Source organism: Panulirus ornatus, chromosome 65, assembly GCF_036320965.1.
Source record: "Panulirus ornatus isolate Po-2019 chromosome 65, ASM3632096v1, whole genome shotgun sequence".
Taxonomy (NCBI): Eukaryota; Metazoa; Arthropoda; class Malacostraca; order Decapoda; family Palinuridae; genus Panulirus; species Panulirus ornatus.
The window spans coordinates 9,294,454-9,320,215 of record NC_092288.1 but is presented as its reverse complement, the minus strand read 5'-3'; the positions used below and the strand labels follow the sequence as shown (position 1 = coordinate 9,320,215).

At 37.1% G+C, this 25,762-nt stretch overlaps 1 protein-coding gene across 5 annotated transcripts; it reads left to right on the top strand.

The window, feature by feature from the left end:
- Positions 1–25,461, top strand: LOC139746571 (transformer-2 protein homolog alpha-like). Of its 5 annotated transcripts, none has more exons than XM_071657946.1 (8): positions 1–137; positions 2,754–2,849; positions 5,122–5,283; positions 6,280–6,385; positions 12,034–12,096; positions 13,607–13,782; positions 16,167–16,300; positions 24,056–25,461. In XM_071657946.1, exons 2-8 carry the CDS (start codon positions 2,764–2,766, stop codon positions 24,091–24,093), a joined length of 765 nt encoding a protein of 254 aa, XP_071514047.1. In that variant the 5' UTR covers positions 1–137; positions 2,754–2,763; the 3' UTR covers positions 24,094–25,461. The 5 variants fall into 5 exon arrangements, with proteins under 5 accessions (XP_071514047.1, XP_071514048.1, XP_071514049.1 ...); XM_071657947.1 differs by lacking the exon at positions 24,056–25,461 and adding an exon at positions 23,127–24,032; XM_071657948.1 differs by lacking the exon at positions 24,056–25,461 and adding an exon at positions 21,956–24,032.
- Positions 25,462–25,762: the final 301 nt, after the last annotated feature.

Sequence of the window (25,762 nt, the reverse complement as noted above, 5' to 3'; positions counted from 1 at the left end):
GTGCTGGTTCCCGCGCCTGCGCACACAGAGCTCTACTGGTTTCCGTTGAGTGAACGAGTCTAGCAGCGAGCCAACATTTTTAGTTTATACTGGTGTGCAAAGAGTATATTTTGTGCTTATCTTCTGTACAGATAAAGGTTAGTGTAGTCGTACCAATTAGGCTTGTTGGCGTGATTATAACGAGGAAAGATTAAGATTTGCTCTATTGTACGCACAGTGGTTGCAGGGAAGGTCTCCTGTACGCGCGGATACATGTCCTTGATTATGTTATTTGCGGAGGAACGGTCACTTATGTTATGTTTACAAACAGACAAGTGGTATTGCCCTCCTGTATGTTAAATTTGATAATGAGGAGATGTGTTTTAGGAAGACAATAAACGCAATTGTAGTGACTGGCCACTAGTGTTATGGTTTAGATGTTTGTCCAGTATAGCGAGATGGGAGGAAAGACAACGCCAAAATTTGTGAGTTGTGAGTTCCATTTAAACAGATCACAGAGGACAGCACGCTGGGTCATGCACTTAGGCATTCAAGACGATCTTGCACCACATGAACACTGGAAGGTGTATGAACTGTGATATTTTATTTCTCTTTTCGTGTGTATCCGCGTGGGTCCTCCACTCCTGGGCATCGCGCCAGGTTCAGTAAGGACTGTAACGTGAGCTGCTTCTGTAGCTTCCGGTGGTTCCCAGATGCCGTGAAGAAGGATCTGCAAGGAAGAGGTAGCAATATGTGTTGTGTGTCGTGGGAAGAACCATGGCGGGGCTGGCTATGGGAATAAAACGATGTAGATGAAGTGGTAGTTGGCGAGTGATGGTGTATTGTTTTGGTAGGGTGTTATTTGGTGATTATGAAATTTAAGGGCACTGCTTTGATGATATGAATGCTGCTGAATTCATATAAAAAAATATTATTATGTACTTTAGAGGAAAGTTGGATGAGGAGAGCATGAATTGGTGCATTTTTTGATTTGCTGATAAGTTGTTAGTGGGAATGGTTATGAAGTTTAGGGAAAATAGGTGGCTGCTTAATGTAAGATAAAGGGACAAACTTGTAGAAAGCAAATGAAGTTATCAAATTCTTTTGTAACTTCCCTTTAACAACTGACGTTTACCCTAATACTCAATGCCGTAGTTGAAATATAGGAAAAATGTCAGTTCGGTCCTTTCATTGAAATTGTGTGTTGATACCGAGTGCCTATTTCTGTAATGCTAATGGTATTTTTATGAGTTTAACTTTGTCTTGAAACTAGCTTTAGATAATGAGTGATCTTATTCTGCAATGCTAATCTAGTGTTTAGAGAATTCATTGATTGCAGAGTATGATCCCAAGTATTATAGATGTTAAGTGATATTAGATAAGGCAACAGAAGTATAAGTATCTGGGAAAATATGGGTTCTGTTGATGAAAAAGTCCAACAGAATCAAATATGAACCATATCAAAACTTTCTAGCAATTGAGATTTATGGTAACTCTAGGAACTGAGCTAGGATATTTGGGTGTCTGCAGGACTGTTTTTTCCAAAAGTTTTAAGTATTAATTAGGAATTATAAAGAAAAGGTAGAGGAATCTGGTAAATTATCCAGTGGATTACTGATATACTGTGAACTTCAATTGATGCTAAAGGTCAATATCTGCTAAATCATTATTATCATAATTAGTTCCCTGAAGAGTGTCAGTAATTAGCTACTAAATGTCGTAAGGCATACAACTGGGCCATATCTTTCTCCAGTCTTGTTATGCAGGTAACCCAGACATTAAAGATTTTTTCCCTGGTGTTAACTGTAGTTGTTTGTGACAAAGGCTTCTCTGTGTACCAATGAAGTGCTCCTCTTAGTTTGAATGATGATGGAGAAGGCAATTCATATAAGTATGGCAAAGTTCCCCACAGCATGAGACAGTGTGCCATATGGGTATGTATATAAATAGGATTATTTTTCCAATGCCAGTTTCTGTTGTTTGTGATGTAAGGCCCCTCGACATCCTGATAAGGTGGGCCTTCAAATTTAAATGATGGCAGGGAGAGGCAGTCTGTACAAGTATGGCTAGGGTCTCTCTGTGCCATGAAATGCATATGTATGGCTAGGGTTCTTTATGGGTTAATATTTGATATTTTAGTTGAAATGTACTGTTCATACCTATGATTTAGCATTTTGTTTTAATGCTAGTGTTTGAAGAATACAGCAAGAATTTTGGAGCATGATAATTTAGAACATTTTGCTTTATCCTGCAAAATGAGGTAAGGCAATAATGATGAGTTATATGAATATCAGTATTTTGCTTTATCCTGCAAAATGAGATATGGCAATAAAGATGAGGTTTATGAATATCAGGGAAAATCTAGGGTTAAAGTAAAAGTGTGTGAACACTTAAAAGTTAACAGAATCCATGTAAACTTAACCTAATCTCCCTAAAAATCAAAATTTATCTTGATGTTTGATATTCTATTTGAAACATGACTGTTTTACCTTAATGTTTGATATTCTAGTTGAAACATACCTGTCATAATCTTTATTGTACATCATGCTAATTGCAGACAAATGTTATCAAACAGACAGGACCTGGTATCCAGTCATACTTTTAGTCCAGTCCCAAGCAGCATACCAATTTGATTTTTTATATTTCTTGCAATTTGTGAATAAGAGAAGTTTAGGTGAGAAGTCTCAGTTTTTTACATTTACATTATTCCTACATTTTTGATGATATTGTATACCTTACTCTAGCAGCTGTTAACTCTTTAAAGCTTTTTTCAGGTGTGAAAAGATGAGTCAGTCACCTAGGCGTAGCCTAAACAATGGTACTTCGCCAGTTCGTGAAAGGTCCAGAGACCCATCATTCTCCCGTTCTAGGTATGACCATCTTATTTATTTCATGCACAGATGGGTTTCAAAATTATCCCATTTGTTTACATATGCTTAGTTGATGTCAGGATCTTGAGAAAATTAAGGAATGACATTGGTTACATTATGTTCCAGGGGGACATGGAGAAATGTTGGTGTGATAAATGGATGATAACATTCAGTGGGACTGAGTTAAAGGAGGCGTCAGTGCAATTGTTACTAAATGGGAACTAAATTGCAGAAATCTATTTGACATAGACATGCGGGTCATTATTCTTCCTAATGTTTCACCAGAGCTGCACATCAGGAAAATTGTTATAGGTGAACTATTGGCTGGGAAATATTAGAATTAAAGTTATTTTTTTATTGTGACTGACGTGACAGGCAAAACATGCCTCAGTGAAGGCCATCTGAGATGAAAGAAAGGAAGGAAGGGATAATGAATGAAGGAATTTATCAAGGCTGTATAGGTAATTGTATAAGACCTGACTCTTAAGGATAGAAAGATTATAGGAAGAGGGAAAGATGAGGAAAGTAAGAGCATTCCATAGCTTTCTGTTTCAGGAAAGGAGGAGTTATCATAGTATCCAGTGCTCCTGTGGCTGCCCTCCATACACACACTGTGGGAAGCAGAAGCTAGACATGTGCCTCAGTTCCAAACTTTGGTGGTAGGGACTTGTGCAGATATCATATGAGAGCAGTGGCTGAAATCAAACCTGTAGAATAGGGAAAGGGCATAAGCATCATTAGAGAGGTATTTAGGGAAACTGAGATGTACGGCTTTTGCTTCCACTTGTTAGTAGAAAGGTGGACAAATAGCTCCATGATAAGATAAATGGGATCCTTGTAGATGTGAAATGATTTTTTAAAGGAAAATAGCTATGACATCCATACCTATGCTCCCAGTGTTTGGGAATCAGACTTTATGTTGATTATGTGGGGTTTGCAGGAGAGAATGGAGGGTATGGTTATGCTTAACATGTTTGAGTTATTACAGGCTTGAATTGTAATGTTTTGAAATTGAACATAGAAATGAACGGAAATTGTAAAGCTGTTTAGGGAAGAACTGTTTTAGCACTCTTGAATGTATTTTAGAATAGAGGGGGATGATAGAGTGAGTTGAAAAGTGTAAAATGGAACCATCAGCATGGGAGTGAGTAAGGTTGGAAGAGAGAGTAGAAGAGAGTAAGCAATAGAACCCTGAGTGACTTCATTGTTGATAGTGTAAGTGGAGAAGTTGCTTTGTGAACAACTACTGCAGTGGATCAACCCTCTTTTTGATCTATCTATCCATATATCTGATGCTTGTTCCTGTTCTGGAACGTTTCCTCATTAATTGTATATACAGAAATAGATTCATGCTGAGTGACAGTGTATTGGGTTTGATCACCAGGCAAGCAAGTTAATATGCATTTCCTCATGATAACAAACTTGCCTTTATTCTGGACTAATCAAACCTTCTCTTCATGTATTTGCTTCTGCATCTGCTTTAGAATAATGATTTTAAAGCAAATACAGAAAAAGTTCTTTAGCCTAATACACCTTACCAGGTATACTTTGACTTGTACCTCTGTGATTCAAATATTCATTTTTGTCAATCTTCCCTTCATGCAAGGATATTATACATGCACTGTGCCATTCCTCAAGCATTTCAACTTGGGCCATACATATTCTGAACAGCCTGGAAGACCAGTCAGCAACACTGTCACCTCATTTCTTGAGAAACTTAATTGTGATCTCTTCCACTCTTCACTTTTGTCACTGTTTTATCCTCCACATTGCTTTCACTACTTTCTCTTTTTCCACGACTTGCTCTGCATGCCATGTTGCCCGAGATATGTTACATTTGCCTCTCTGTCATCTGACACATTATACTGTAAAGTACCTCAGAGTATTCATGTCGCTTTGTTTCTTACCATCTTCTCAACCTCTCTTTATATTTGTTTTCTTGTTTTCACACTATTCACCTCTTCGTTAGATACATGATTTCCATGTCTCATCTGAAGTTCTTCGTACTCTCTTTCCACTTCTTTAGCTGTTTTTTTCAACTTTTGCTTTTCTTATTTTCCCACTGCTTTCTTATGTACTCCTGATGATGATTCACACCCTTTTCATGTAATCTCATCCATAAAATTCCATTTACTGTTTCATTAGCAGTTTATCTTCCTCTTTCCTCCTCTTGCATCCCATTCTCATTGTATGCCACATGCTTAAGTATAGCTTCCATGAACACCCAACAGTCATCCTACTTTATGATGGTATGTTGTTTACTTATGTACAGATCAAGATCGCCTGATCGTCGAGATAACTACAAACACTCTTCTAGGAGGTCTGGATCACCTAAATATCGGGAGGATCGGTACCGTGATGACAAATATTCATCCTCTTCCCGTCGTCGTTACTCACGTTCCCCCTCTTACTCCAGAAGTCGACGGAGTAACAGGTCTGTTGGTTTGTAGTTGATTAGTCTTATAAGAGAACCAAGTCGATCTTACATTTTGCACCTGTGGCATGTTGAATTAAAGTATAAAGTTTATTTACAGTACTTCAAATGTATTAGAAGTGTTAGATGTGGGATAGGTGCTTGAAAGGTGTGTAGGTGTAGCGGAATGAGTAAATGGAAAGGATAGTCCCAGAATGAAGAGGTACATCAAAAGATGAATAATTTTGAATATACTGTTAAGGAGTGTGATGTATGTTTTTTCCCCAAGATAATGATGTATGTGAACAGTAGAAATCTTACGAGGTTAGAGGAGTGAGTAGGGACTTTTTTTTGCCCTGTGAATCAGTTTCATGTTGAAGATTATTTCAGGGATCCCAGTTGATGTGGCAGTCTGTGTTTCCTTTGATGCAGGTTGGGAGTAAGCCATTTGGTACTTTAATCCACCTCATGTAACTGGTGTGGAATGTAGATCACGGTATTTTCATAGATATACCTTTATATTGCATTTGTTTCCATTTCCATTGATATGGAGTGTATCAATTGTATACAGCGACATAGATCATAATTATACATCCGATTCTTACATAATGTAAGGGAATATCCATGTACATTACTGCATTTTTGGTTGCTTTATTAATATTGATTGAAGGCATGTTCAGTTGACAACATTAGACAGTCTTCATTTTCAGTCCTCATTTTTTTTTGAAGAACTACCATTATGGCCTGTGCTGCTGGAAAATTGTGCAAGGAAGTACTTGTGAATAGTTTATGGGTTAGAGTAAATAATTGGCTAGAATACCAACCTGGCCAAAGGAGATGTAGCAGTTGTAGTTTTCTCGTTTCTCTATTAGTTTTTAATGCGTCCCCAGAAGTTTCTGCTAGTTTCACATTCAGTTTTTAGCTACTGAATTTGACTGCATACCTCACCCATCAGGTGTTGGTGAATAGGGTTTTTACAAGTTTGTTGAGTTTTCTGAATCTTAGGTCCCAATCTAGGTCACCAATGTCAAATCGCCGACGCCACCATGGAAGTCGGGAAGATCCCTCACCAAGCAATTGTTTGGGTGTCTTTGGGCTGAGCCTCTACACATCAGAGAGACAGGTCAGAAATCATTTATTTCTTATGTAGAAGCTGTAATCTGTACTTGTAAATATGTTTTTATGTTCATTTATTGGTAACATTGAGGTTTTAATCCAGGGAGGGAGCTGCATACATAATAGTATAAATAACCCAGAATTTTTGTAATTATATGTAGGTTCATAGATATGAGGATAAGTAGTCTTAAGGAAAATTGATATTTATTCATAGTTTATTAGAAGTTTTTTGTAAACATAAGAAAACACCTAAATGCATATGTTCATCCTATTTTGTATGAAAACCTTTAGATATAACTATTGTTATGTTTCCAGAGTAACATCCAGGATATTTAAGCACTGTTTTGTCCATAATTTTCATCTTCCTCACTTCAAGGGACACTTTTTCCATTGTTATCATCATTTTGTCATCTATCTGTTCTGTTTGTTGTCTGGTGTCATATGACTCCAAGACCCTTGTATTTACCTCCCAAACCACCTTGTCCATAAACAGGGTAAATAATGATGGTAACATCTTTAATGGAGACCCATCTTATATGAGAACTCCTTATCCTCTTGTCTTCCGATTTGCATTACCCTTTTGCATCCTCAATACATTTAGTATCTTTCTGGTTAACCTATATTTTCATAGCACCTTCTATGAGGCTTCTGTCAATGCCATCATATGCTCTCTTGTGATGTGTGGGTGCTGCATACAATTCACACTCTTTCTCTGGCTTTTTCTCCAAAAATTCTTTAAAGTAAACACCTGGTCCACACATTGCCTTCCTTTCCTGTAATCACATGGCTCCTTCCTGGTCTTACATTAAGTGGAGGTCATCACCTTTTCAATCATCTCCTGTACACCTTTCCTGGTATGAATAACAGTATTCACTTTGTCTCCTGTACATTCAAGTCAAGGTACAGTGCAAGAATTGTGCCAGTCCTTCAACACCCTATTGTGGGCCATACACTGTTTAATTAGCATTTTTAACCAATCAGCAACTCTGTCATCCCCTTTCTTGAGAAACTTCACTACAGTTGCATCCAGTCTGGCTGCCTTGCTGCACCTCATTGCATGTAAGGCTTTTACCATTTCTCTTTGCACCATATTATTTGCTAGGACTCCCTTGCAGTGTACACCATCATTTATTATTATATTATTGTACTTGATTGCTATTTCCCATGACAGCTAGGAAGTGCCAGGAAACAGACAAAGAATGGCCCATCCACTCATATACACATATAAACTCATAAATGCCCATACATGCACATATACATACATGTACATATCAACATATATACATATACAGACATATACATATATACACATGCACATATTCACACTTGCTTGCCTTCGTCCATTTCTGGCACCACCATACCCCACAGGAAACAGCATCGCTACCCCTGCATCAGCAAGGCAGCGCCTGGAAACGGACAAAAAAAGGTCACATTCTTTTACACACAATCTCTAGCTGTCATGTATAATGCACAGAAACCTCAGATCCCTATCCACAACCAGGTCCCATAGACCTTTCCATGGTATTTGAAGACATTTTTATAAGTAATTTTTGTGTGATACTTGTTCTTGAGGATACGAAGAAAGAGACTAGAAGGGTGGTAGTTGGGGGCTGGAGATCCTCTCTTTCTGAAAAGTTACTGTCTCAAAAGAGGGTACAGAACATGTAGCAAATAAAGGGCTTGTCTTCAAAAGTATAGCTTTTGATGGATTTTTGCTAAGGCAGGAAATTCAAGCACATAAAAAGATAACTAAGGTGGGCACATAGCTGAGGTTCCATGAGAGTCCTATTCATTAGGTTTCTTCTGTACTGTCTATTCCCTATGTACAACTATCCGTACATATGACTGGAAAAAATTATAGATTAAAGAATATACATAAATATGAAAATTAAGCTTGGTCACATGTCCACTAGTGCTAATGGCTATGTGTGTACGATAGTGACTGTCAGACGATATCCCAGCATTATGTACATCACAGTATCTCTCTTATTTCTCGTTCTCAGTTACCATTCTGTAAGCGCACATTATTCAAGTGATCTAACAAGTTTTTGTGCTGGATTAAACCATTTTTGTACTAAACCCCAGAGAAGATGAACAAGAAAGAAAACCCATCACACATTGATAAATCTAATAAGTTGAGGAAGACGCTCGACTTGGAATTGAAAATGAAGAAAATCATCTAGTATGAAGGCAGAAAAAATGTTGTCCCATTTGACGGTCTCCACAGTTTTAACGAACAAAGAAAAAATACGTGAAGCATTGAAAGTTTCAGCAGGTATGAAGTCTACGATAATAACAGAGCAACGACAAGGAAGATCAAATTAAAAAACGTAAACCATTAAGCTTATTAACAATTCAGGCAAAGGCTAGAAGTCTTTTTGAGACTTTGAAGGAGCGAGCAGGTGAGGATTACATCGAGAACTTCACTGCATGTCATGGTTGGTTCAGTAGATTTAAAAGAAGATATAGCTTGTACAACGGTCGAGTCACAGGTGAAGCAGCAGGCGCTGATGATGGAGCATCTGAAAAGGTAAAAAATAAACAAAAGAATTTTTTGTTTTTAATAACCCATAGAGTGATTTAAAAAAAATACTAATTCATAAAATTGGTTAAATTGAGATAATCATGATAGAATTTACACAACATAAAAGATGATAATGATGATATATGAACAAAAGGATCTTGAATAAAAGGTAACAAGAAACTTCAGAATCATATGATAAAGCTGGCTAATAAAAAACGAGATGATCATGATAGATTTTGAGTAGGATAAAAGAATGCAGTACAGGTTTACAAACTTTATATGCCATGCTGATATATGTCCTTTTCAAGATCCGACTGGATGGTCAGAATGAAACTTGGACATATGTCGGGGATAGATAGTACAAGTTTTTCAGTACTTGAAACATGAGTCGGTTTTGAATTGTATCCTCATAATTTGGCATGATTCCTAAGATTCATATTGGGATAATGTATTTTATTATTATTATTATACTTTGTTGCTGTCTCCCACGTTAGTGAGGTAGCGCATCCATAATATATACTATGTATAATATATGATACATACAGATGAAAGAATGACCCAACCCACCCACATACACGTGTATACATACACGTCTACACGCACATATACATACCTATGCATCTCAATGTGTACATATATATATACACACACAGACATATACATATATACACATGTACATAATTCATACTGTCTGCCCTTATTCATTCCCATCGCCACCCCGCCACACATGAAATGAAAACCCCCTTCCCCCGCATGTGTGCGAGGTAGCGCTAGGAAAAGGCAACAAAGGCCACATTCCTTCACACTCAGTCTCTAGCTGTCATGTATAATGCACTGAAACCACAGCTCCCTTTCCACATCCAGGCCCCACAAAACTTTCCATGGTTTATAAGTATAAGTACCTATGATATATTTGCTCAGTGCGTGTGTGTGCTTGTTTATTTCAGTGTGTGTGGCGGCGAGAATGGGATAGTATGCATAATAATACTATATATCTGTATGGATGTATGGTATGATGAATGTAGTAGGGAGAAATGGTGGATGTTTCGGGCGATGTAGGTATTGGCAGGTTTGGGGGTTGGCCATTCATTTTTTGATTGTTTATGGATGTGATAATGTTGGGGACAGCGGCAATGCTAAGATTATGGATAAGTAGATAATGTATGGGCCATAGAATAGGTTGGAGATCTTGGACGCCAGTTCCAGTTGGTACTCTCAAGGGGTGGCTGATAACAAGTCCAAACTAGAGGCTCTAGTGCTGGTTTGTAAGCTTTGTGCTTCACCTAAAGGCCAATGGGAGTGAAGAAGAATAGTGCAGTTTGTGTGGTCCACTGAATGTTGAAGTCTATATAATTGTGACGTAGTTGTCTGACCTAAATTTTAGATGATAAGTATTGCGAATGTTGCTACTACACTTCTGGCGGTGGAACCTCGATTTGGCCGAGAGGTAGGGCACCGGAGAAGCGCCGAAGATATGGCCTTAGAGTATAGATAAGTCGTGATTTTTTGTCTCAGGGACAGAAAGGGATGCATGATGGTAGACTCCAGAAAGTGTTTTGATTACGGAAGACTGTTGAGTGGTAGTATGTCAGAGCTGTGGATGGATTCTGATGTATTAGGCAACAGAGTGTGTGAGGTTATTTATTATATCGTCACACAATGTTTGCTCGTGGATTGTGGAAGAAATAAGAGATGATGGTTTTTGAGTATCAGCGTTGACTATCTTGCAAAGTGGTGCACTAAAAAGTGTAGTTGAGGCATTAAGGGATGTGTGTGTAACTGTTTTGAGGGAAGGTAGAGAAGTAGTGAGGACCAAATGAGGAAAGATGGATGAGAGATTTTTTGTAATGTGAGTTATGGTATTTGAGAAGGTTTGTAAATGTAGGGGGGCATATATATATATATATATATATATATATATATATATATATTATCCCTGGGGATAGGGGAGAAAGAATACTTCCCACGTATTCCCTGCGTGTCGTAGAAGGCGACTAAAAGGGAAGGGAGCGGGGGGCTGGAAATCCTCCCCTCTCGTTTTTTTTTAATTTTCCAAAAGAGGGAACAGAGAAGGGGGCCAGGTGAGGATATTCCCTCAAAGGCCCAGTCCTCTGTTCTTAACGCTACCTCGCTATCGCGGGAAATGGTGAATAGTATGAAAAAAAAAAATATATATATATATATATATATATATATATATATATATATATATATATATATATATATATATATATGTGTGTGTGTGTGTGTGTGTGTGTGCATGTGTGTGGTATTTCATGTGTGGTGGGGTGGCGGCAGGAATGGATGAAGGCAGCATGTATGAATACGTATATGTCTGTATGGATGTGTATGTATACGATGAAATGTATAGGTATGTATATGTGCGTGTGTGGGCATTTATGTATATACATGTGTTTGGGGGTTGGGCCATTCTTTCATCTGTTTCTTGTGCTACGTCACTAATGTGGGAGACAGCGACAAAGTATAATGAATAAATGAATAATAGATATATGTATGGGGCCAATAGAATATCTGTCTATATCTCTGACGCCTGTTCCAGTTGGAACTCCCTCAAAGGGGTGGCCACAGCTACAGAATCTCCATAACTAGAGGACTCTAGTGCTGCTTCTTAATCTTTAGTGCTTCACCCTTATAAGGCCACTGGCAGAGGAAGTCTAGTGCAGTTTGCAGTGGCTCCTACCTAATGTTCCAATGACTTCTTATATATGATGCTCCTACCTAGTACTTCTACCTAATTTTTATATCTAATAATCATGCCAAAATGTTCCTACCTACTACTATCTACTGCTCCTACCATTTTGCCAGAAGGTAGGGCCACCGCATAAAGCTCCCCGCAGGAAAATCTAGTGTTATGAAGAATAAGCTGCGTGATTTGTGTTGTCAGGTGTTACATATGACAAGGAGAGCCATCAGAATAAGACTCCAGAAACATGTTTGACTTACAGGAAAAAAGCATTTGAGTGGTAGATCATGTCAGAAGTTGTCTTTAGTTTCACTTTCTTTACATAGGCAACAGAGTAGTGTGATGTTTTTATTTATTATATCTGCCACACCAAATTTTTCTCTGTATTGTAAACAACATCCATGTAATATGAATGTTTCTTTTTCAGCTTCACCATATCTTCAGCAAATATGGCCCTTTAAACAAAGTTCAAGTAGTTCTTGATGCCAAGGTAAGTTAGTGACTAACTTTGTTTTCACGGGAAGTGTAATATATGACTTGGACAGAAAAGAAGAATTTTTTTTAGTAATTTTGATGTTATGGTTATTTGAGATAGGTTTGTTAAATGTTAGGTGGGACATTGGTTGCAAATGCAGTGTAATACTGGGAATTTTTTAAAGAAAATAATGAAAATATATGAGATCAGCCACAGATGCTGTATTTGATTGTTTAGACTATCAAGTCTACCCAAGGAATTGGGTTATAGCGAGGGATTCTAGCTTTGTAAAAGTCAATGCCTGAATGTAAGCAGCTGGCCTTCCATCCCACCTTTTGTAGAGTTGAAACTGAGAGTCAGAATTTATACGTGGAAGAATATGCAAATAGTTGATGTTTTATAGCCTGTAATTTCAGTATGTTACCCTTTAACCCATAAATGCCAGGTGACTTTTAAGAAAGTTTATAGCATTATGGATAAATACAAGTTTATCAGATTTTTCTGTTTTCTCTGAAAAGATGAAAAAGTATAGGATATGTACAAAAAGTTGGAGGTAAAATGACCTGCATGACTGAAATTACTGAATAAATCCCCCTGGGTGGAGGGAGAAGGGTGAAGGAGGATTTTGAAAGTTGTACATCATTGAGAGTTTAAGTTTTCCATTATAGAATGAAGGAAGTACATGGAAAAGTTAAGGAAATATGTACAAAAGTGAGCTAACACACCTTATATGGCATTGTTATAATGTTGAACTTAATGTGTAGATGCCTTAGTGCCATACAAATGTAGTGATGTTGGTGGGTAGTTATAAGATAAGCCAGTGAACATAAGTTATACAATTTTTTACATCTAACTTTCTCTACATAGTCATCTGTGTGTTTCTCTCAGCAGGTAAGGGTTAAGCAGCTGTATTGGCAACTGTATTCATTCTCACATGCAAAATAGAAGTAGGGAAGAAACGAAGGTGACACCTAGTAGCCACACACATCATAATATTGTTAGGCATAAAAAAAAAAGAATCATGGGGTTCCTGCAGCTTCAAGGCTGAACTACACTTAATAGCAGGGACAAGATGAGCTCTTTGAAAGTAAGAAGTTCTTTAAACTCAGACTGGAATTTGTAATGTTTAAGAATATAGTGGACTACTGCCTTGGAGGATATCCAGCAACTTTCATTTTTGTTATAGATGGACACTTTACATTAGGATGGGTGTCTCATTTTTTAAAAGATGAACTGGGGCCCATGAAGGGGGTAAAGTAACCCTGTCTGTTTAACAGTGAATACACTTTCTGGTGCAGTGATAAAAGATTGCTGCATACTATTTGTTTACAATTAAAGGTTGCCAGTTCCTCCATAAGCCACAACAAGGTGTAAAGTAACTTTTTCCTTCAACTGTACAAATAGCTTCTCAAATTACTTGTGTATTCTTAACCCATGAAACTTCACAATTTTGTTAGTACTTTTTACCTTTTTCACACTGTCTATTTAGTTGAATTATCAATTGAGACATGATTTATATTTTCAGACTGGTAGATCCCGAGGATTTGCATTCATATACTTTGATCATACTGATGATGCCACAGAAGCAAAAGAGCAGTGCACTGGGATGGAGATAGATGGTCGACGAATCAGGGTAGATTATTCCATCACAGAACGAGCGCATACCCCCACTCCTGGCATTTATATGGGCAGACCCACATAGTAAGTTTAAAACAAGTGGATAATTTTTCTTGTCATAATGCTCAAAGGATGATTGCTTATCCTTTTATTTCTTTCCAAACATTTGAACCAGGGTGTTGAAAGGCAAACCAATTAATCTTTTCCCTGCTATTTCCTTCAGTGAAGGCAATTTTGGTAGGGTGCTGTTGTCCTTGATTGAGACATTTGTATTCTTACCACCAATTGAGTTCTGTGCACACAGTAGGCTTGCAAATGAAGGCAACTTAAACAAGGTTCGAGTCACTGGAGCTTCTTGTTATTGATTGGTTAGTTAGGATTTTCTTTGTATGTATGGATTGTGATGGGATGCCTGAGGATTGGTAGGATTCATGTTTAGTGCCAGTTTGTAAAGGGAAGGGGGGACATGTATGTGTTAGTACAACAGGTTTGTTGAGATTACTTGGTAAGTTGTAAGATAGAGTGATGATTGAGATGATGTTGGCATGCACAGAGTTACAAGTCGGGAAGAACTGTTATTTCAGGAGTGGTAGAGGATTTGTGTAATAGGTGTTTGTCTTTAAGATGTGTGTGAGAAACACTTAGAGAGAAAGAAGGATTTGTATGTGACATTTGTGAATCGGGAGAAAACATGTAGGGATGACAGAGAGGCTTTATGGAAGGTGTTACATATGTAGGGTGTGGAAGGAGTTCATTAAAAGCTATGTACCCAACTGGAACTTCCTGAAGGGGGTGGCCATGACAGTAGAGTCTACATAACCAGTGAATTTGAGTGTGGCTTCATATCCTTTAGTGCCTCACCCTTAACAGGCCACTGGCAGAGGGCAAATCTAGTGCAGCTTACATAATGTTCCTATTGACTTCTACCTGATTCTTCTCCATAATGTTTGTACCTACTCCTTCCAGTTAATGTTTCTGCATAATGCTCCTGCCTAAATGTTTGTGCCTACTACTTTTATCAAGAGAGAAAGGTATGTGTGTGAGTAGGTAGTGAGTTTTAGTATGTGGAAGGAATTTTTGCTGATTTATACAGCTGTAAGAGGTTTTATCCTTAGGATAAACTTTTCACCTGGGTTAGATCTTATGTTTGACTTCAGATATAGTCAGGTGTTATTCCATTTATGTATTTATGAATTTTATTATACTCTGACTTCACATGATAAGGCAGGTAGGGATTTGAAAACCTCATGTTACAGTGAATTGCTTTATGAAAAATAAGTTTCATTGGAAGTGTATGGTTGAGGATGGATTGCCCTCCAAAACATACAAAAACAAACTCAGTAACTGTTAAACTACCAAAAAGAATGATGTTATATTTATTTGTTTATTACACTTTGTTGCTGTCTCCCGTGTTAGCAAGGTAGTGCAAGGAAACAGATGAAAGAATGGCCCAACCCACCCACATACACATGTATATACTTTATCGATATGATACAATATTTAATGAAGCCTAACCAGAAAATCTGGTGATTACAGCTCTTGACTGTAGTGGGGTGGGTTAGAGAGAGGCACTAAGTTGTTTTACATCATCCTTTGAATTATTTGATTCAGTAACCATTTCAACTTTGGTTGGAGAATTTGGGTAAGTCAGTTGTTGGTAGTCGATGGAGTCACACCATCATTATTCCTTAAATGTAAGGATTAGTTTTTATTTTGCCTAAGATGAAATAGTAAAACTTGTTTTGAATACCACACTAAAAATTCATGTGGGAATTTTAACCAAAAACTTATCAACATTGTGGAGAACAAAACTTGCAAAAAATGACAAGGAACCAAACACTACATTTAAATAATGAACATAAATGAACATGTTTAGTGAATAAAGTACTGAAATACAATCTTGTGGAGGTATTCGTGATGCCTAATTACAAAAAATTTATGTCTGAAGATTCAGCAAGCACATGTTACTCTAATATGAGAAGTAAAAATAATTTTTGGGAAATTTATTGTGTGAATTTCATAGCTTCCTATTCTCCAGTTTGCAAGTTTCAAAATAGACAGTAATAAAGCAAAATACATTTGAGATTTTGGTTAGACTGAAACTGAATGATTTATTCTTTTCAGAAAATCTGAAAGAAATATTTGATTATGCTTGAAAAATCCTTAAGTTTCCTTTGCAGTGGATTGTTCCATTGTAATGGAGTAACAGGTTCCATAGGTTTGAAGGTGCATTTTTTAATTTTTTAAAGGGTATGTTGTGAGAAATCAGACTTGCTTATTTACCCCAGCCTCACTAAGGGAGGTGATTGACTTGAAAGATGGTGCATGAAATGGGTTAAAAGCATTGTTAAATGATGACAAACTAGGTCTTAAGAATTTACATCTATTACGATTATTACAGTACATTAGTATGCATTCTGTAAATGAAATATGAGCTTTGAAATAACAATACTTTTTGTAATTTATAGTTCTGGATATGGAAGACGTGGGAGTGGTCGATACACTGGTGGTTATGGTGGTCGTCGGCGCTCTCCATCCCCATATCATAGAGGACCTCCTCAAAGACGGTCCTACCGTTCACGCTCTCGTTCATATTCTCCACGTAAGTAGATTTCAGAATCAGATGAAATGCAGATGTTTTAGCCCTCTGATTTTTTTTTTCTATGATTTTTTACTATAATTATCACATAGGATTGGATTAGCTTTTTTCTGTGATTGATGGTAACATACCTGATTATGTAACAAGCAAGTATTCTTGTCTGCTCGCTTGTCGCCATCATTAGGATTAAATGTGATTATTTTTTATGTGTTGTACCAATTGCATATGTACAGTTTCTTCTTGTTAATATTCTTTATTCTCTGCAACATATCTAACATGTTGGCAGTGAAAATGAAAGTGTTGGCTCGATCACATGCCTTGTCAGACTTCTGTACTCTTTGTAGAACTCTCCCGTCACCTTTTTCATTATTCTTATGAATAAATTAATCTACCTCGTGTCATTACTTGTAACTCCAGAGTACAGTGAAAGCTCAGAGTATGTCTTTGAAAATTGAAAAACTTTAAATCTTGTCCCATTTAAAGATGTATCCTTATGTTTTTTTTCGTGCAGTTATTGGAGTGAGGCACATGAAGCTTGGGCTGGTTTTACATACCCTCGAAACTAAGGCTTTTTCAAAAATATAATATATGAAAAGAATGGAAAGTGACTGCACACCTGAATTCATATAGATGTTACAAGACTTACAAGATAAAATTTCATTAGTAGCTGCAGTTTCCTCATTGATACAGTAGTTATTTACCATTGTTGTGAGCCTGCTACCCTCCCTATTAATGGTCATGATGGGACCCAAAGAAAATGTCATTGTAATCACTATCATCATATATCTATAAATCAACACTTTTCCTGAAAACTGTATCTTATTTCTTCTCATGGTACCTTGTGTTTATGTTTGTCGCTGCCAGATGCATAGGTATCACTTTCATAGCTTCCAGATACACATTTTGATAAGAATCCTTGTATGGTTTTTGTAGGTTAACTGACAGTTGTGAAATTCTGAGGGTGAAACATTATTGCTTTTGACTTACTGTTTCTTTGTATGGCTCATGGCTGCTCCAGGAGACTTGATATTGGGGGGAAGGGGACATCAGCACACTTGGGACTTCGGTCCCAAGTGTACCAGGTATGTGTGTAGGATTGAAAGACTTGCTCTCCAGACAGTCCATTGTCCAAAAGTGCCCATGTTATTAATTATGTGTCTAACCTGTTTTAAGGTTAGATTTTAAAGAAAAGTGTAAACTATTTTTGGTTACAGGTACATTATCTGGGAGCATTAGGTAGAATTAGCAAGTTAGAACATTAGGTTAGAGCCTTTGGAAACAGTTTGCTATAGTTGCCTTCCTTTAGTGGCCTGTTAAGAGTGAGGCACTATATGCTAAGAAGTGGAACTTGGGTTCACCAGTTATGGAGACTTGCCATGGCCACCTCCGTGAGGAAGTTCTTAGAGGAAACAGGCATCAGAGAGATAGATAGACGGGCAATGTAGAAAATGAACCATGTGTTGAATTATGCGTATTAGGTATGAGCCAAGAAACTTGAACAATGCATGGTGTGGGTGACTAAAAGGGGTGGGAGCAGAGAACTGGAAATGTCCCTTTCATTTATTTCAGTTTCTAAGAGTTTTAACAGAAGAAGGAACCACATAAGGAATGCTCATCCTCCTTTAAGGTTCAGGCTTGGGTGTCTGAATGTGTGTGAATTTAACGAAGATGACAGGAAGAGAGAGGAGAGGAAACTGGATATTCTTAACTCTGAGTGAAACAAAGTTCAAGGGTAAGGGGGAAGAATGGTTTTAGAATGTCTTAAGGGTAACAGTATGGGTTACTTTGAGGGTGAAAGCTAACAAAGGAGTAGTGCTGCTGCTGAAAGAGGAGCTGTGGGAGTTTTTGAAGTGTAAGGAAGAATTTAGGTAGTATTTGGTAGTCAGCCACCAGCCAGGGAGGTATATTACAGACTCTACCCTCCTGGATGTTAGGAGGATTAGTGATGGCTGCATAGTGTGTCAGCACATAAGTGATTGTCAGAGTTGCTCTTCTTCAACCTAGGTAGCTGTCTTCTTTCCGCCTCACTTGCACGTGTACTGCTGGCATTCTATCCACAAACATACAGTTTGTCCTTTCACACATAACATTTGACAACACTTAACTCACACAACTCATTCTTCATAACTTGAGATTTTTCTGTGGTGAGTGCCATGCACAATCCCTACCTTTTGACAAAATGGTAGGAGCATTAGATTGATATAGTTGGTAGGAATGCTAGACAGGAGATTAAGTGCAAACATTTGCTAGTAGTAGTATGTAGCTGGGAATACTTGGTAGAAGTAGCAGGTAGGAGCATGAGCTGGGAGCACTAGGTAGAAGTGGTAGGTTGGAACATTAGGAAGAAGTATAAAAGAAAAAGATAACTTAATATAATTTTGTTTATGAAATAAGTTCCACTAGTCTTCCAGCATCAATACCATTAGCTCCACCACCACTCATCCAATATCATTAACTCCCACCAACCCTCCATCTCCATTGTCAGGAACTCCACCAAGAACATCACCACCTTCAGTATCAAGAACAGTAACTGCACATCAACAACGCTATTAGTGCTCTTCTTGATCATGATCTCAGACATAGATAAAGAAGTAAGGGAGAGAGTAGTCACATGTTTTGCAGATGAGACAAGATTACGTAAAGCAATGGAGTGTTGGGAGGATCAAGAAAACTGTCATAGACAGTTAATCCTATTTCATCATCAACATACAGAGGCTCTGCAGGATAAGAAATATGAAATGAAGTGAATATATCAAATATTTAGGAATTATTATGTGAAAAACCGAATTTAAGGAACTTGATGAAAACAGTCAAATTATATTGTAAACATTTGCAGCAGTAGATTGACAATAATGAAAATGTTTAATGTATATGTTAGAAATAAACTTGGTTACTACCATATTGTTTGGTCTCCACTAAAGCATATTAAGTTAATCAAGGTAGAGAGAATACAAATACATTTCCCAAGTAAAGTAAATGGACTGAAGCATTCGAAATACCATGAAAGCTGTACAGTTTTGAATGTTGAAGGGAGAGGTTTATGATATATGCCTTGAAACAATAGAATAATTAAATAGCAGTGTTTTAAACATGAAAGCGATTAGGGAAGGAAGATGCAGAATTATAGTAAAGGTCCACTATTCCCTGGCAAGAAAGTTGGAATGATTCTTTGACACAAAACCTTGGAAAATTCCATGGAGTGATGAGAGAAGCATTCAGGAGATTAGGCTCCTTGTTGAAGACAATACAGATTGAACTTGAAATAGATAACTATGCCATTGGAGTAGCTCTTGTTAGAAAAAAAACATTGTACAACATGCAAGACAAGTTATGAAAAATGATGTGCTGGTCGAGAGAAACTTCATTCTGTAGCCTATAAGCCAAGTGGTGAGTGCTATGTGCTAGCCCTGCAGTCTTAGTAAAATTTCATCATAGGTACTTGTAGGTATTCACTCGCTCCATGACCATCACTAGCACTGTTTATACCACCATCATAATCAATAATTGTATTGAATACTAGTGAGATCCTGCAGAGCATCTGCACTGTTCCTCCCCATATATACGGCATACCATTTGATCTTGTTTTGGATCTAATGATGCAAAATTGTTTTTTTCATAGATTTTTCAAAGATGATGCAAAATGAATCATTGGAACTTCAGTAATATCATTTACTTTTCAGATCCCTGATAATTTCATTTATCATATGTTGTGTTCTTTGAGAATTTATGGTTCTCCATTTAACACTAAATGTTGTAGCAGCTACTTTTGTGCATGTAACAACTATAAAAGAGCCTACCGATCTACCTATTGCTTTTAGTCTCAATTTTGCTTGATGCAGGGCTAGCAACCAGCACTCAACATACGTTTTTCTTGTGTTATCATATTGTACCTATGCTGAAATTTGTTTAACTTCATCAGTGGCACCTTAATCTTGTTGACACTTTCCTGTATGGTGAAAGTTCTGGAATTGTGTACACTGTACGTTCAAGCTGTACTGGTGGGATACTCCCCATGCTTCAACTTTTTAATTATCACAAGAAAAAAAGGTATGTTGTTGTTGGTAAGCAGTCGGCGAACATTGGGAGAGTTAGTGATGGCTATGTAGTGAGCCAGCACTTAAGTGGTTGTCAAGTTGCACTCCTCTTACCCATTTAGTTGTCTTTTCTTTCTGCCACACCCACACATAGACTGTTGGCATTCTGTCCTCAAAGGTATAATCTCTTCTCGTCATACATAACACTTGACTTGCACAACTCATTCTTCATAATTAGATTTTCCTGCTCTGAGCTCTACTTGCTAGCCCTGCATTTTGACAAATGGAAGGAGCAATAGATAATAGTAGTAGTTGGAGCATTTAGGCAGGAGCATTAGGTAGAAATAGTTGGCAGAAACTTTAGGAAGGAGCATTAGGAAGTAGTGAGCAGGAACATTAGGTAGGAGCCTCTGCAAACACTGCACTAGAGTTACTCTTTGAGGCACCAAAGGCAAGGTAGTGGTGCTGGAGTTCACAAGTTATAGAGAGACTGTTGCTGTGGACACGCCCTTGAGGGAGCTTCAGTTGGAAACAGGCATCAGAGATATAGATAGATAATAGATATAGAACTTTTGTTCCAGCCTAAAAATCTAATTGTAGCTGGTACATCCTCAGCAGGAATACCATCAGGAAATTTAGATCTCACGATGCAAAATGTTATAGTCCAACACAACACGTGTAACCTTAACCCTTATACTGTAGCTACAAGAAAACCTGGCTACCTTTTTTTGTGACAAGAAGCATGAGAAGATAAACCTAAAAAGTATTACATTCTCATCTCAAATTTAAAGATATGCTTGCAAAATTATAAAAGATGAAAAAATTAATCTTATCTTCCTTTGTCATGGTAGAATTGAGTGGGAGTGTAAGTGCTGTTCAGCTGATGCCTCATTTTATAGCAAGGGAAGAGTGAGAGGGAGCTCTGCATAATTAGGGGGAGAACAGAGTTAAAAGCTGGTGGAAATTTTGTCTTAGGTGATACCTGTTGCAGTTGATTGTTTACCGACATCATGAGGTGTTTGTTGCAATTAGGATATCCAGACAGTAGAACAAGTAATTGTCATCAATTGAATAAACCAGTGTACTTGAGATTATTATAAATCTTATGCCTCACTTTTGCACTAGACTTCCATTGCACATCAGTTGTGACACAGGAAGTAGATGGTGATAAGGCGAGTCCTCCATACTGACAGTGATGATACTGAGTGATGGTGGGTAATGTTAGGTAACATGCTGGGGCATATGACGTGATTTGTGAACTTGAGGCACACTCTAAAACAGTGGTACAGAATTCGTGTTTCGTGGTATATCACTAATGATTGTAAAGTATCAGTTGATAAAAGTTGCAGTTTAAGGATGAAAGTGGAGCAATGTTGCAGTGAGAACTGTTAATTAATTGTTTGAAAGCCATCCTGACTACCCAGCTTGTCCTTGAGTTGGTGGCATGCAGGTATGAGCTGACTGAAAGAATTGTACATAGTAGTCACAAATCCTCCTCATTGCATTAGGGATGTGGTTATAGTGAGTAAAGCACAGTTGCAAAGTGTGCAACTTGATCCCATGTAAAACAAGGGAATGATGTATAGTCTTCTATTATAAATGTTCATCTTTTTGTATTTTTCAGATTGATTAGGCCATGTAAGCACACAACTCATTGTCCAAGAATTCAAGCAAAATACTTTTCAACTTTTTGATTCCTTGTCCATTTTATTACTGTTCTCAAAAAATATCATGCAACAGCCAAACCTTGACTCCTGTTTAGATCTAGTAACATATGTCTATGTCTCAGCTTCACTCTTCCATCTCTAAAACTTGTACAGGTTGAATACCTGAAAGAATGTTTTGAGTGACTCATCTTCACTATGAACCAGTGATGGTACTTGCTTGTCAAACCTGCAATCTCATGGAATAGCAGTCAGCAGCCAGCAGTTAGATAATGCACATAATTAAGTCACCTTCAGTGATTGGTCTGATCATATTCTCTTAGCCTTGTAACTTATTGAAGGACATAAAAGGCTTGTGTTCAAATTGTACAAGATCCTGTTTTTTTAACAATGCATGTGCTTCTTGGAGTAATAGTGTCTCCAAATGAAGCGTATAGTCACCCAAATGTGCTGGTATGCATTGACATACACAATGCTGTACTTGCATATAAATGTAATATACCTAACAGTCGAAACTTTTTTCCTCAGGTTGTAAATGCTTGATATTTTTTAGTAAACCCTTACATGATCAGTATCATTCTTCAGCATTTTGCTGATATTATCTACCTCTTATCTGGGATTTCATCATGTTTATTATCTTGTACCTGGTTTTCCATGTACAGTTTGTTCAAACTTGGTTGTTATATTGAGAACCTTCTGGTTGAGTTTTGAATTGTGGAAATATTCATCTGAGCTGTGGTCATATTCAGCACCTCTCTGGACTGTAACAAAGAAAGTACACCAACTGCAATCTGGTCTTATCCAATACTGTTTAATTAGATTTGGTCCCTCATCGTAGCACAAGTTAAATGTATGTGTGACTGAAACATTTAGCTTTGTTCATATACATGTCATTTACTATTAGATATAAAGTAAAGCTTTCATTATTCCTAGTTGAATGATAGTGATATCCATAGAAAACAATTTTGATGTTGGACTGATTTATGTGATATTAGAAATTATTGTTTAGTATCTGATACTTGTAGATGGTACATTTTGTAATAAGAAATCTTAGTCAGATCGGTGTATGAATTTTCAAAATGCAAACAAAAACATATATGAATTATTATGCAAAATTCTGTCCTTTTTCAGGTCGCTACAGCCGGTATTGAGGTGTTGGTGTCAGTTAGACTTAGCTGTTACAGGAAATATATCCTGTTGCCTTTATGGGATATCCATTCTAATGGGATAGAAATGGGCCATTTGAACTAGACTTTTTACCCGTTAGAATGTTTTCCTGTGATGTTGGGTTTTATACGTAAGATTTACATAAGTTCATCACAACTGTCATTTCTCTGTGTACTGAATAAGAAATGGTGCCAATGTTTCCTGATATTGTATAACTGTTGGGTAAACTTAGGAAAACCTCCTTGTGTAGGGAGTAAATACTCCATCCTGAGTAAAATCTTAAATGAAAGAACAGGTTTGAGGTGTTGATATATGAATATAGATAGACCATAAGATTACATTACATGCATATTTGTATTATGTAGTTATGTGTATTTTGCCAAAGAAAATTAGAATTTGGCAAAATTATTTTGGTTTTCTTGTCTTTAAGAACTTAAGTTTCAATGGAAAAGTGTTAAAGGATATAGACTTTAGTTAAAGGATTGCATATTATGGTATGAGTATTTCTTTCTGCTAGTACGTATGTGTGGATTATTGTCACATACGAAGGAAGGCACTGTTGTAGTTTGCAGAACAATGCTTTTTTTTTGTGATTGCCATAGCTATTATGACTAGCTAAGTAAAATTTCCCATGATTCACACATCTGTATAGTTTTTATTTCCCTGTTATCCGTGTTTGCTAGTAATGTTTTATGTTGACTTGTGATGAGTTATGATTAAAAAATTGATTGTTAACCTTAAAAGAATGTAGTATATGTGTGGTTAAGGCAGGATAACCTCCTAAGAATTTAACTACACTGACATCATTAGTTCTAAGATGTACACGGACAAACCATTTGTGGTTCATTGCATAAATAAACAGATCTTAATGCTATTTTTTTTGTCATCCCAAGGCTTGAAGAATGGAGTATTGGTGAATATTGGAAGATAAGGAAATCTTAATGAATAAGAAGAGTAGAAGCACTGGCCAGGGGTCTTTAGGGAGGATTGGAGAAGATCTTTTGGCGAAGACAGAACAGGCTGACTATATTCATCACTCTAATAAAGTCAACCAAGAAAAGGAATGTTTTCAAGCTAGAATTGAAAATTCATGAAGCATGTGAAGATCTCAGATGTTAAGAATTTTCTGAAGCTTGAAGGGGCAGTTGGCGAAGCTTATGAAGATTTCACTGTTGATTTGAAGAAGGAAATAAGGCGGGGGAAAGAAAGTACAAAAGGGAAGTTAACTCGAAGCACGGTCAGAGTCTGGGTCAAGATGAAGGAAGGCAAGAACTTGCTTCTGGTCGAAATGGCGTACAGTCTACCCAAGTCATCCTTGTTGACACATCATCATCATCCTCACGGGCGAGTGTCAATACTGCCAATGAGGTAATCACTCATCTCCATTATGTTGGACACCCATGAATGACTCGATACTTTTTTTTAATGCAAGATATTTTTCGTTTCACTTTAAAATACAAAATGTAATTTAAGAGTCCCCGTCGCATTGAGCTCATTCAAGTTTAATTGGGTTCATGATATACATACTGTAAAGATTTGCTGCTTGTTAATTGAGCATAAGTCACTTTTGGATAATATATCAGTGCTAAAAGGGTGGCTGCTCTGTTTGATTGGTTTCCTAACTTTCTGGAGCTAAAGTTCATTAATCATGAACTATTCGTCTTCGTTTCATGAATAATAACGTTTGAAATACTTTAATGGATTTAAGAAGCGATTGAAGAGCTCTTCCTGTAACCTCAGTAATAGGGAACAAACTTTTGCTTAAAGTATCTTAATTAGATTCCTTTCAATATGAAAGCCAGTTAGAAAAGACTGACGCTGAACAACAGCAGAAACAGGATATTTTATTGTAATTCGAAGTGATGATAATGGTTGACTGTTGTAGGTGGACCCAGCTTGGCTTGAAATTTTTTACTGTGTATACCACTGAAGAGAAAAGAGCATAAATTTTGTATTAAAAACATCATTTTACTTCACTGATGCATTAGGATGTATAGAAAGTGGAATATTGCAGCCAGATAAAGTGGGGGCATTTTTAACTTATCTTTTTTGCAGATTTTTTTTCTCATGCCCTCTACCTCCACCTTAAAGAAGTGAGTTCAGCAGAGTTCTCATGGTCTTCCGAACATTGTTCTGCATTTTAGTGGGAAGCTCTTGTAGTTACCCACTGAAGACATATCCAAGTTATATGGAGAATGTAAGTTGAAGATTGTCATGTTTCTGTAAGTACTGATGATCAGGTCCATTCCACGATGTCATAATGTTCAGGTAAATGGCATGTGAAATATGGATATATAAACTTTGCTTTTTTTTGTTCCTTATTAATGTATCAGTAGTTGTACAGTTCTTTCACTTTATGAGATAGAATGAGTTATGAAAAATGAACTGGAATTTGTGTTAAACTAAGTGAAAGTGGGTATAAGAAATATGTTTGAGTTCTGTTGACATGATATGTTTTCAAGTCATGAGATTGGTAAATTGATTCTCACAGTCACTTTGGTACCTGTGTACGTGTGTAAATGTTAACATACAGGTTAAATGTACATACCATTCAAGATCTTTAACATTGCAGTTGATATATTCGCTTTTCATATTTCATG

Excerpts from the sequence above, each read along its gene's own strand:
- LOC139746571 (XM_071657944.1), top strand. The coding sequence starts at position 2,764 with ATGAGTCAGTCACCTAGGCGTAGCCTAAACAATGGTACTTCGCCAGTT. Across the intron at positions 13,783-16,166 it reads TATATGGGCAGACCCACATA|TTCTGGATATGGAAGACGTG; the intron begins GTAAGTTTAAAA and ends TGTAATTTATAG. Across the intron at positions 16,301-18,782 it reads CTCTCGTTCATATTCTCCAC|GAACTCCACCAAGAACATCA; the intron begins GTAAGTAGATTT and ends CTCCATTGTCAG.